The 13,783-nt window shown below is 36.4% G+C and overlaps 1 protein-coding gene across 1 annotated transcript; it reads left to right on the plus strand.

Annotated features, from left to right (window-relative positions):
- The first annotated feature begins 258 nt into the window (after positions 1–258).
- LOC306872414 (B-cell receptor CD22-like) lies at positions 259–7,953 on the plus strand. The gene is made up of 10 exons (XM_079420946.1): positions 259–289; positions 947–1,015; positions 5,928–6,284; positions 6,374–6,622; positions 6,712–6,960; positions 7,040–7,115; positions 7,208–7,244; positions 7,384–7,464; positions 7,603–7,668; positions 7,800–7,953. Exons 1-10 carry the CDS (start codon positions 274–276, stop codon positions 7,818–7,820), a joined length of 1,221 nt encoding a protein of 406 aa, XP_079277072.1. The 5' UTR covers positions 259–273; the 3' UTR covers positions 7,821–7,953.
- Positions 7,954–13,783: the final 5,830 nt, after the last annotated feature.

Below are 13,783 nucleotides of genomic sequence, written 5' to 3' on the forward strand. Positions count from 1 at the left end.
TCCTTGTTGTTTCCAACTGTATGAAATTGGTTACATTAAGATATTCCCAAGTTTGAAAACACAACAGGGTCATCTTTATGAGCTAACATCAATTTTCCCTCAGTTTAACTTTCATTGGCCTTTAGTGTAATTTCATCTGCTAAAACACTTCTTCTGCTTCATCAGTAGTTGAGGTGTCAAAATGATATTAAAATAGAATGTGTTAATCACGTGACATTTAGAGTACTAGTTGCTGGTATCCTCCTGATCATTTCTGTAGTGCTGTCACTGGTCATGAGTGGTGAAATGGGTAAGTGCATGAGTTTATAACCGTTCTGTCAAATATATTAAGTATCGGAGATTGGTTGGGGCTAGTTGTCACAGGACTGTATCTCAGTAACCATAAAAAGAAATCTGTAAAATTTAAGGTAAAAAAACGGCAGCAGTGGTCAGTGTTGGGGAGTCACTAGGTTAGAACATAATGTGTGCCATAGAGGGTTCAATTCAATATGTTAAAGTCATTTTCTTTTCTTGGATAAATACTGCTTTATTTAATTGTTTTCTGAGTCAATTAAGAATTAGACCTAGAGCAAATTTATCTCTTATTTTTATTTTTATTTATTTTTTTGGGGGGAAGGGGGTTATTCTTTGCTCAATCTCAGAACAGGTGGTGTTTGACTTGCCCTGACAAAAAAAGAGGAAGATAAGAGCACTGATGCTACATTAAGTTAACCACAAACTAGTACATTTGCATGCAAAGTTACAAGTACAGCAACACGATACAATACACAGTTGGGTATTTTGAGTACGTATATGATTCCTTAATATACCAAAGCATCTACAGGCAGTGAGTTACTGTAATATTTACCTTTTTGCTTTATAAAGCTTTTCAAAAAGACATACAAATAAGTTTTAAAGAACGTCAGAGGCACGAATGCTAAAATACGCCACTGTACGTTTGTCATAGGTGTTGCTAAGATGATGTCAGTCAGAATGGCTCCTCCTCTTCCTCTGATATTTCTGTTCATGATTCACGGTGAGTCACTGATGTTTCAGAAACACTTCTTCAAGATTCTATTTCATGCTTTTCTCAAACATCTATTCAGATCATTTACTGTATCGTCATTGCACAACAACATTATAAAGCAAAAATAACACATAGAAATATTTAAAAAAATAAATAAGGTAAAGGGGAAGTGGTGTGTGGACAAGCATGGTGATCAATACTCAGAATCTGTGCTCTGCATTTAACCCATCCAAGTGTACACACAGTAGTGAACACACACCCGGAGCAGTGGGCAGCCAATGCTGCGGCGCCCGGGGAGCAGTTGGGGGTTCGGTGCCTTGCTCAAGGGTCTCACCTCAGTCGTGGTATTGAAGGTGGAAGAGAGCGCTGGTTATTCACTCCAAAATCAAAATGGCTTGATAATGAAGACTGTTTAGGTTTTTGGGGGATTAAAAAAAAAGCAGTGATTTTTTATCATTGTGGGGTGGTTGTGTCCACACACTGCTAAGACACGTTTATATGCAAATGAAGGTATTTTGTATCCAATGTCTCCTTTAAAATTAAATTATTATAATCTTATAGTAATCAAATAATCTTAAAGTAATCAAAAAGTAATCACATGTAATCAGTTACAATACTTTAATAAAATAATTGAAAAGTTACACTGCTTATTACATTTTAAGTGTAATCTGTAACCTATTACTTTTCCAAAGTAACCTTCCCAACACTGACTACAACTGACTTCAGCTGCAGCCTTAGACAGGGGCAGACTGGGACAACATTTCAGGCCGGGAAATCTCACACTCATCCAGGCCATCCCATATACCCACAAAAAATGTTGAAACCATGGACAATAATATTTTTTTTATATGGCCATCATCGCCATCATCATCATCATCATCATCATCACATAAAAAAGTTTAAATCCCTACTGTAGTGAAAAATAAATATGCATAATTGTATTTAAAATATATTTATTTTATGATAAGTATACTAAAAATAGATTGATATGTCTATACTAACTGAAAATACACTCTAAATTGTACTTATTTCATGTTTTCATCAAGCACAAACTTAGTGCACTACAAATTAATTAGTAAAATACTATACTTTTTACAAATGCATTTGGTAAAGGATTAAATAGATATATTCATCCTTAAGAAAGTGCACTGGCTAGGTTCTTAATTCCATGTACAACAAGTGATTTTCATAATGGTGCTCTCTGGACACACACAAAAAAAAAAAAAAAAAAAAAACCTACACAGCCATAAAAGCCAACTGGATGAAACTGCATAACCCCAATGACATGTGCATGCTTATTCAACCCAGCAATTAGTCTTGGTAAAAGATGAATGAGGCAACTCATCTTATGATCCTGTAGATGTATGAAGGCCATTTTAATGTATGTCTGTGAGGATTGTTTGTATTATATGTTGTTGTCATATCATTAAGGCTGCTGTATGAGTTATCACCTAAGACTATGGCACAAAAGACAATATCACATTCTGTGTATAGATATTTGTTTGTTCCTTTGCCCCTTAAATGTGTCTTAAATATTGTAATAATGTGATTTTAACATTGGCCTAAATATACGCTACATAATGTTCAGTGAAGGGGGCTTGATAAGTCAGTTTCTCCTCATCTAACTTTCACAATCAGTTTTGCTGTACTTTTGCTAATCATCTGAACTCGGTAGAGTGCACACTATTGGGATTCTGTGTTGCAGATTTGGCACATTTTTCATAAGAAACCTTTAGAGTCTAGAAACTCATTGCAGCTAAAGACACAAGTCTCACCATGTTTTTCAAATCTGAAATCATTTTTTTTTTTTTAAAGATACTTTCTTTTTGGGAAAACCAAAGAAAATGAGAGATATGAATTGAAACATCTGATATGTTTCTGCTAACAGGTGCTGTACGGGCAGAGTGTCCAAACGCAACTTTTGCCTACAGCGCAAATTAACAGTTTGCAAATAAAACAATTTAATTAGTTAAATATTGAAGTAATTCTTCAGTAATTTATTTTTGTTGAATCTTCTGTTGACCTGTTATGATTAAATGTACAATACAATACAATACACTGTATTTGAGTTCTACTTGTTGAGTATAAAAATAGTATAGATAAAAATAAATTTTGGAGTTGCAAATAATAATAATAATTTGTAATCATGCAATACTTTTTTTATAATTATGACCTTTACCTTTTTTTAACAATTTAACCACACTTCAAATTGAGTGTTTTTTTTTTTTTTCACAATTTGGCATGGTTCTAAAGCAGTTTTACGTATACAGAATGTAGTTACAAAACGATATGTACACAGCATACAGTCAAACCAAAAATTATTCAGACACCAGATATAATTGTTTATAAATATATTCCCTATTTAAAATGTAATAAGTAGTGTAACTTTTCAATTACATTATTAATGTAACTGATTACATGTGATTACTTTTTGATTACTCTTCTAAATTTATAACAAATGTTTTCAACTGTTAATAATTTTGAAACAATCTTACAGTAGAACTCAACACTGATTACTGTCAGACTTTCAAAATAAAAAAAAAGTTAATATAAAGCATGTACATAAACCCAAATAGGAGATAAAGCAGTTATTGAATAAGCATGTGTGCTAAACTTCTGAAACATTGGTGTGTCATATTTTAGAGCAGTCAATGCAATTTATGAAAGAAGTCAATTAATTGTGTAAAATTGGAATGTAATCCAAAAAATATCTTTGTAATCGTTAACATTTTCAGAAGTAAGTGTAAATGAATTACATATTTTTTTTTCTCAGTAACTGTAACTAATTATAATTGTAATTAAATTATGTAATTTCGTTATATGTAACTAGTTACTCCCCAACATTGCTAAGCTCCCTATAAACCTGTTATAAAAATTATGTGAATATTTGTCTGCTAAATTCCTACTCTATACAATAGCAATGTACTTTTGATAATTTTGCAGTAATTAATTGACTGCTACTGCTAACATTTGCTAGCAGTTTAATGCTTAACTAAGTAAACAAAAACAAAACTACAATAGTCTATTTACAGATGTAATTGACCTGCACTTGAAGTCCTGAACAGGACAGTTTTGACTCTCTGCTCTACCAGGGCACTTCCACTCCGTTCTCGAGTCTCGCATCCTTCTGCTTCTGGCGGACATGTGGATGCACGGAGCGTGCGTGAGGCGAATTGTGTTCCCAGTCAAGACTAAACCGATTCATGATTTATTAGAGTTTTAGTATTGAAGGGCGATTTCGGAAATAATCACTTTAGTGCATTCGGCAGGCAAGAAAACAAAAAAAAATCAACAACATTAAAAAAAAAAAAAAAAAAGTGTAGGGCAGCGGGCCAAATTGGCTGACAGGCCACCAGGAATTCTCCCGGTGCTGCCGATGGCCAGTCCACCCCTGGAATTTTTTTAACCAATAAAACATCAACATTTAAACCTCTGATAATTCTCAGTAAGAGCTTCTGTAGTGATCTGACAGAAATAAAGTCAATCATGAGTGAAGCTGGTGATTCAGTTTGTGGAGTTGTTTACTCCTCCTCTGCTGAGATCTTCAGAGATTTAATGTCTTTTATTTCAGTTGATTTCCTCCAAGGCTGTGGCTGAAGTCAGTTGTAGTTCTTGTGTTTCTCTTTTCTTCAGTGATTCTGCTTGTTAAGAGCAGCTGTTCATCACTAATGCTCAATCATCACTTAATGAATCACAATTTGGAGTGGGACCAAATACACTCTGAAGCAGTGTTGATTTAACACTGGGGGTTTTACTGTGTACCTAGCCAGGGCTGTCACTACCACTGTCACTTCTCAGGGCTTGATTCTTGGGGGTGTTGTTTATTTCAACCGAGCGGGAAGTTGGTGTCTGGTTCTTGTTCTGGGGGATAAACTGCTTTTGAGCCTGTGACAAAATATCCGTGATCCGTTTGTTAATGACAGAATGGGCCTGAAGCATTTACCAGAGGGCAGCAGGTCAAAATGGCTGTGTCCAGGGCCTTTCAAATTTTTGGCTGCTCTTCTGAGGCAGCAAGAGCTGAATAAATTCTCCAGAGAGGGCAGTGTGCAGTCCATGATCTTTTGGGCTGTACTGATGACCTTCAGGACAGCAGCTTGTTTTGCAAGTGGTTTTCCCTGAGGATCCTCAGGATGAGGGTGAGGATGAGAGCCCAGGTGAGAACATCAGAGATGTGTTCTGTTCTACTCCTGTATGCTGGGATTAGGAGAAGAGGCATTACAACCAGGGGGAAAGGGGGGACAGAGTGCATAGGACTGCAGAGAGGCAGAGAGGGCCTACAACAAGATATCTGGAAATGGTGAGAAAAATGCTGGGTAGCAATGGATTGGCAAGTAAGCCGGAGCGGCATCCATGCTTTTTTTTCTGTGTTTACTACACCTCTGACACCTGCCAGAGCCAACAACAATCCATGGAGAGCCCTGTGTCCTGGCTATCTCCTTCGGTATATTATGTAAGTGCAAAAATTTGCTCAAGGTCTGCTTAAGCTGTAGTTCTATGATCAATGTCAGTCCTGTGTCTTGTGTTTCCCCTCCTCTCGTGCCCTTATTTGGTCTGTGTCCTGTTCTAGTTTAGTTCTCCTCATTAGTTGATTAGTCCCCAGCCGTGTGTCGTTAATTATATAGTTTACTCCTCGTTTAGTTTTGTACATAGTAAGCTAAAGTGTTTGTATTAATTAAGTCAGTTATTTGATGAAGTTTCCCTGCCTCCTCGTTTCCTTGCTCCTACGAAGTGTGACAATCATAAGATCTTGGTTACTGTATGTGGGATTTTTCCACAGATTAAAAATGAACGTATAAGAATGCACATAAAGAGCAGTTAGAGTGAGAGCTTGGAATCACTGTGTCTATACTTGCTTGTAAAAATAAATAAATAATAATTGAAACTAAAAAAACTATTGTTCGGTGTAAATTCTGTGTTTCAGGAGTTTTTAGTGAAGATGATTGGGGTGTGAGTTACAGTCCTTCACACATTTGTGCACTAAAGAACTCATCAGTGATAGTGAGCTGCACTTATACATACCCTACTGGACATCAGATCAGGAAAATGTTTTGGACAAAAAACTGTGAAAAGGGTGAAGAGTCTCCAGATCTGTCTGAGGACCCTGAATACAGTCAGAGGTTTCAGTATCTGGGAGATAAACAGCAGGACTGCACCATCAGACTGAGTCATGTGACACAGAAAGATGAACACATGTACTGTTTCAGATTCATCACTAATAGAACTGATGGTAAATGGACTGGTTATCCAGGAGTGACTCTTACTGTCACAGGTGACTTTGGTGAGGTTTCACTCTTCTTCTGTGCATTATGTTGAATAATAATCAGTGTCTGACAGCAGCACTAGATATAATGTGTGTGTTGTGTTCAGATCTTCAGGTGCAGTCTCCTGAGAGAGTGACAGAGGGTCATAATGTCAGTCTGACATGTAAAAGCAGCTGCGCTCTGACTGACAGAGCAACATTCATCTGGTACAGAAACTCACAGCCATTAACTGAGAGAAGAGACGGAAACAATCAACTCCTGCTGCAGTCAGTCAGAAGAGAGGATGCAGGCAGATATAGCTGTGCTCTACATGGACACACTTACATCTCTCCTGCTGTTCAGCTCAGTGTCACGTGTGAGTACAGCTTTTTTTTTTTTTTTTTTTTTTTTTTAATGGTTGAGTTTATGTGTGTAAATATACACTGGATTTTTGTCCCCCTTAAGACCCTCCCAGGAACGTCTCAGTGTCTATAACTGGATCTGGTGAAATAGTGGAGGGAGATTCAGTGACTCTGATCTGCAGCAGTGATTCAAACCCACCTGCTCTGAACTTCAGCTGGTTTAAGGAGGATCAAAGCTCATCTGTTGGATCTGGACAGAGTTTCAGTGCACTACAGAGTGGACGCTTCTACTGTGAGGCTCACAATCAACATGGATCGCAGAGATCAGACGCTGTTACTGTCACTGTTAAAGGTAGAGCAGCTCATTTACTCTTTCTGAAGTGAAGCAAATGAATCTGTTCAGGCGTTTTATTCTTTGGTCTCTGTTGTAGGACGTCTGGTGATATTATACATATCCATTGGAGTGGTTTGTGGAGCTGCAGTTATCATCACAGTGCTGCTGATTTGGTAAGATGTGTGTGTGTGATACTGACCACATGTCTAAACAAACATCAAATATGTTGTGACCGGTTGCAACTTTCAAATCATTGTCTTTAAAGCGGAAGCAGGTGGATGAAAAAGAGAAATAATGCACAGGTGAGAACATTAATTTGATTATTAGTAATTTACTGATCAGGTAAATGAGCTGGTCAATAAAAGACTGAAAGTCTGATTTTGTGACTTTATCTGCTGAGTTTATTATCTCTCTCTCTCTCTCTCTTTACCAATTGCAAAGATAAATCATTCTAGACCTCATCACGACAAACGTAAAACGTGTGATGTTGAACTGAATGAACCTGTGTATGAAAATAAAATGGTAGGTTTTTAGGCTGAAGTTTTCATACAAACTACACACCTATAGTCGAAAGAAATGAAATATTCTTCAAAGTCAGAATGTCTCCAAATGTCATAAACAACACAGTTCTAACTGTATTTTGTCTCTTCATACATAAAGGCTGCTCAACACGGCTCTAATGTGTGTAAACCTGAACCGAACTCCCATGTTTATGAAAATATTCCAGTAAGTAAGAACACCTATATAATCAAAAAAATAAAAATCCTATTGGCTTTTCCTCATGACTGATGTTCTTGATGTCTTTATTAAATATATCATTATTAATGTTTTCTCTTTGTTTCTTTTTTCATTCTCAGCGTAAGAAGAGGAGGAAGTAGTGTTTTGGACACAAAGCAAATATTTTACAGCTTTGACAAATCGATTTGTTAGCGGAGACCTGAATGATTGACAACAGTGTCCTGATGACATTTGACTGAAGTAATTTGTGGATCATTTTACAGATAGTTGAGCAAAAAAAAAAAAAAAAAAAAAAAACGAGTTAATGAATTGAAAAAAGGGTGTAATCACTTAAGTGTGTTTTCCCTTTACACTTTAATTTAAAAAGATTGATGTTTTAGTTGTTCATACTGCATGAAAAGATGTAAATGTTCAGTTGTTCCGTGAATAAAATTTCAGGTCTAGAGTTTTGTTGACATGATTTCTGATGTATATAATATATATACACACACCTTGCTACATGTTCTATGGTGTTCTGTGCTGTTTTGTTGCTTTAATTGCTTCTATTGCCCTCATTTGTAAGTCGCTTTGGATAAAAGCATCTGCCAAATGATCTGTAGGTGTAAACAAGGCATTTACATAACTTTCTGCATCCCCTAATCTAAAGTATAAAATACTCATTAGTTGTAAATGTTTTACAAATCTGTCGGTTACAGGTTATGTGTGTGTGTACACGCCAGGGTGAAAGATCTAGTAAAACATGCACAACTGATACACTTTAGGGGATGTAGAAAGCTTTGTAAATTATTTATTCATGCATTTACACAACAGGTTTTGAATACTTTGTAGTGTGTACTGCAATGTAAATGCTGACTAATAAGGGTGCAGACCAGGGGTTCTCAAAGTCTTCATTCAAAGGTCCAAATCTGAATTTTCATCAATGTCAAAGGTCCGGAACTATTGGTTATTACAAAACTTGTTTTTAATAAACATGCATAACATGCATTACAAATCAACACTCATTTTCTGAAAAATAAATAAAGTGCTTTTTGCCTTCAAAATACATTGATAACAACTGCAAAGGTAGCAAAACAATTAATTTAAGTGTTAGCATTTCTTATGAACAAAAGGTAGGCCAAAAGTAACATGGTGCAAAATACAAAGCAGTCTAATGCTTTCTAATCAGCTGCCTAAAGCATGACACAAAAGGTGTGGTTGCTAGATGGAGACACAGGCCTAAATGTTCATTAGTCAAGCTGCTGCAGTCTGAATTCTTCACAACATTCATGGCTGAGTATGCAAACTCTCACCGATAGGTCGATCCAAACATGGTAAGAACACAGAGGGCTACTTTCTGTTACTGTCACTGTTAAAGGTCAGATAAATATTTGTCCATAACTTTTGATAGAAAAATAATTATTTTTAAAGTTGAGTGTTTGTGGAAGTGCTAGTTGGCATGAAATGATGAATGTGTGCTGTAGTGTTGTGTGCAGATGTTTATCACTGTCCTGTAGACCTAACAAGACAACTTGTCCACATCTCCTTAAGTGTTTTTACAAAAAGAGTAGTAGAACATTATAACGTAGTACAACTTTTAAAATAAATTGTGCATAATTGTTCAATTGCATAATGCCATCAAACATTTTCAATTTTGCAGATAATAAAAGCAATGGAATTTGTATCCTTTAGGTCCTGCATATATGCAGCTGTTGCAATCGCAGCTGGATGTGGAGTTTTATTTCTTAGCTGCATCATGAGATCTTTGGTTTTAACAATGTGCATTTGTTTACTCATTCATAATTATTAATGTGTTTGTGTTCATGCATTTATCTTTGTGCTACAGGAGGAGAGAAAGCTGTGTATCAGACATCTGGCAAAAGCAGGTCAGAACACAGTGTAGAAATATCCAACTGAAAATGAAATCACAACTTAGTTATGTTGTGATTTATGAAATTTATTTTCAAATTGTTTTGTATCTGAATACATCATCTCAAAGAAAGAGAAATCAGTGTGTTTAAGAAAACGTTCTTATAAGGCGACTAAAGTCTACAGGAACATGAATGTCATGCAGGTGATTTTACTTTTATACTTTTCTAGAAGGTTGTGGCTTCTTTCTCCAGGTTGAACAACCTTCCGGCTCTGACAGAAACCAATGTGATGATGGTCTGTAGAGTTTCACCCAAGAGACCCATAACAAGATCAGACTGCAGGAAAAACTCCTGAATCCACAGATTCTGAGAAGATCAAGTACTCAACCGTCCAACACGTCAGAAGCAATGAAAGCAACTATCAGAATCTGAGAGTGCACCTTCCCGATTCTGCTGCAAGGTGAGAAACAAAATAGTTTTGAGACACGTTTTCTTGTGTGATATTGAAACATATTTTGAAACGTATCAATTGCATGATCCCTTAGAATTGACTTAACTTTGATTGGCTCTTGCATTACTTGTGGAGGATGGTCATTCACGCTTCAAATTTGATTATGTTGTTCAACAGATCCGATGCAATGGTGGGTAAATCAGTGATTTACAGCACAGTCAAATGATCCAGGATAAAGCTGGACTCCAGTGTAAAGTGTAAATACATTGCAGATAATGCAGCTTTGAATCAGTTTACAATAATGTTTATAATAGTGATTTAAATGTGTGTCAAGTCACATGTCATTTCTCCATATCTGTAGTTGAAGAGGAAGCACTGGTCAGACGGACCAATACCACAAACTAGAAAAATGTCCATGGTGGTTATCTACATTGTTAGATCTTTTTAAGACTGTGGTTAGTGATTTGGTGCGTCTGTGTGGGAAGTTACAACCTCAACTGGCTGCATTTAAACACCTGTCGAAACACTTTCTGTTAATAGCATGTTCTGTAATGTTTCCAAAGATTTGCATTATTTTCCATGAATTGTAGTTTCGTCTCTTAGTCACTCTTCAGTAAGCATCCGTTTTTGTGTCTTTTTCATAAAACACGTTTGATGCTTTCACATAATTTCATGGATGTCTAATTGATTGGTTTATTTTAAGATGAGTGTATAATATAATTGTGTGTTTTTGGTGATATTCTACTGATGTCTGACATTAGAAATACTGGTAACACTTTAGACCAGGGAACACTTATTCACTATTAACTACGACTTTTCCCTCAATAAATTCCTAATTTTACAGCTTATTAATAGTTAGTAAGGTAGTTGTTAAGTTTAGGTATTGGGTAGAATTAGGGATGTAGAATAAGGTCGTATAAATGGCTAATATTCTATTATATTCATGCTAATAGGCAACTAGATAAGAGACCCTAAAATAAAGTGTTACCGTAATACTTGAATTTGTTAAATTTCTATATGTTGAATGCTAATGGTTTTGTTCTGTGTAACAACTTGACTATAACTGCACAATTTCCCCTCATCAACGTCGATGACATGATTTTGAGATAATCCTCTTTATTTAAGATAAGATAAACTTTATTGTCCCGTAGGAAATTTGTGTTGGACACATACAATTTGATATCTGCTGATTTATACAAATAACATACTATGTACATATAATACATACAGCGACCCGTCTCTGCCCTCCCCACAATATAACAACTAAACTGCACCCTACCTATTGTGCAACACAGCTAATCATCATAATTATATATACAGTATATGCTGTTAAATGATTAATCGTGATTAATCGCATCCAAAATAAGTTTTTGTTTGCATAATATGTGTGTGTACTGTTTTATTTATTATGTATATATAAATACACACACATACAGTATATATTTTTGAAAATATTTACATGTATATACATTTATATATTGATATTATTTTTTATATTATATAAAAATATATTTGAAATATGCATAATAAGTATACACAGTACACACTCATGTTAACAAAAACCTTTATTTTGGATGTGATTAATCACGATTAATCATTTGACAGTGCTAATATCAGATCGGGAGAAAAAAGAAAAGAGAAAAAAATATATAATTGTTGACCTCTAGCTAACTTATCATTTAATGCTTTAATGGACAGTGGGACAGTGGGTTGTGAGAAACATATGAGAGAATGTTGACTTCATTAGCACTGATGAGGGTGAATGTGTTCACGTAGATAGTGACAGGAAGTCATCTGCCAGACATGGGTGGTAATAGACCCAGATAGCAACATAGTGTCTAGCACATGTGGAATGATGATCTGGCCCACATGTAGCGTGGAATGATGGCACCATTAGACACCACAGAGCTGTCACAATTTACCGGTATTAATATTAATCGTGCACACAAAAATCCCCTTTGTTACATTAAAAACCCTCTACGGTATGCAATATGATATCAGTCACATGCCCCTCGGATGGCCAACTCCTGTAGTTTGGCCTTCTTGATCTTTGGCCTTGGCTAAACCAGCTGGCCACACTCTTTCTAGCATCAAAATCTTCCAGACTTGGCCCCTCTGCACTGATTCTTATCAGATCTTCCACTGTGTCTGAATGAAGGGATGCTCTAGTGTCTGATTTGATCCTCTTCTGTGCAGAGAACTGCAGCTGAGACAGGGAGGACCAGCATAATGTGTACAAGGTGCAGGATGTTCTGGAAAAAAATACATTCAAGAGATTTATTTAAGCAATGTGTGTTAGATAGCAAAACTGACACAATCTTAAGAAAGAATATTAACAAAAACTGACCTTGTACTCTGAGCAGTAGGGCTCTCTGGTCAACATGAGCTCCCGAAGGCTGAGATAGGTCTTGTCTTTGAACATTCTAGCAATTAACAGCTTCAAGCCTACAAACTCTTCTTTTGCAAGCTCAGTGTTTACACCATTTCTGAAAATGATGTGGATTACACAGCTAATCAGTGTTCACATGAACAAAATATCTACCACCAGTACACATAATATTGTAGTAATCCACCAGCTACCTTCTCAGGACTGTGGAGAAGTGATCCAAGAGAAATGCAAGGAAGTCCTCTTGGTTCTCTGGCCAGCTATCATGGCTTAAATGCTTAAATGTTTAAGCATTTGACAGCCTTGGTTGTGTCACACTCAGAAGCACTCTCCCCTGTTGAAAGAACAAATACATTTTAGTAAATGAGTAACAATATTTCTCATCTACATGTGTTTATAAGACAGGTGACTACAATTGCCTAGGAGGCTACTGAATCTTGCTTTCAGATGTTTTACAGTGGATTTGATTGATGCATCCATTATTTTTTTTTAAGTTTAGTGGCAGCAACACCATCTCCTGCCAGCTTTCATGCCTCTTCTTGGAGTGTTATTGTCTGTGTGTTGCATAAACCATAAATAGAGATTGTAAATTAGATATTAGAAATATTTGAAAAAATAGACTGTTCTCTGTTTAAATGGGAGACAGAACCATACATATACCTGGAATTTGTAGATTGCCATCTCACCCTCATCCTGCTGCTGCCTTCTCTGCAGCCTCATGTCAGCCAGGAACTCTGACAGTCTTCCACTAGGCTTGGGTCTCGCAACCATTGCCTCTGTGGTCACCAGCAGTTTTTCAAGGCCGCAAACTGCCTGTTTAGATATAACAGTGCAGTATTAAAATATCAAATTTACACATCCCACTTCATCTCCCTTACCTGTGGTAGGATGATCTCATTCATCTGAAGTAGGAGGCTAAACTTACTAAGATACTATCTATGGTAAGATACGCTAAAGTCACATCTTATCTTTTTTCAAGAACTTTTCACATCATATCTTTTTGCACCAAATAGTATCGATAAGTTCCGGTATCAATAAGCCGGTAATGTAAACAATACCCATCCCCACTCGCACCCTATCGTGATCTTTTTGATTGGCGAAACCAACTTTCCATAACGTGAAAGTGCTTGCTTCAGTATATCATCACTGAGAAAAGGAGGGATATTTGATATTGTGCATTATGCACAACCACTTTGTTCGCCCTTACCAGTGAATTAAAAAAAAAAACACTGTTTCGTTATTCATTCTGGATGCAGAGAGAATGTTTTGATGACCAACCTCTCCAACACCCAGACAGCAGGCCTCCACACTTGCCATGGATACTATTTTAACTCTGTGACGCCGTGTGAGGAAATCAAGCCCAATCTCACCCGAAGCTGCCATGCTCTCTAAGAAAGCAGGCAGCGCAAGCACGCACAA

This window comes from Barbus barbus (genome assembly GCF_936440315.1).
Source record: "Barbus barbus genome assembly, chromosome: 7".
Taxonomy (NCBI): Eukaryota; Metazoa; Chordata; class Actinopteri; order Cypriniformes; family Cyprinidae; genus Barbus; species Barbus barbus.

Excerpts from the sequence above, each read along its gene's own strand:
- LOC306872414 (XM_079420946.1), top strand. Across the intron at positions 7,116-7,207 it reads ATCACAGTGCTGCTGATTTG|CGGAAGCAGGTGGATGAAAA; the intron begins GTAAGATGTGTG and ends TTGTCTTTAAAG. Across the intron at positions 7,465-7,602 it reads CTGTGTATGAAAATAAAATG|GCTGCTCAACACGGCTCTAA; the intron begins GTAGGTTTTTAG and ends TCATACATAAAG.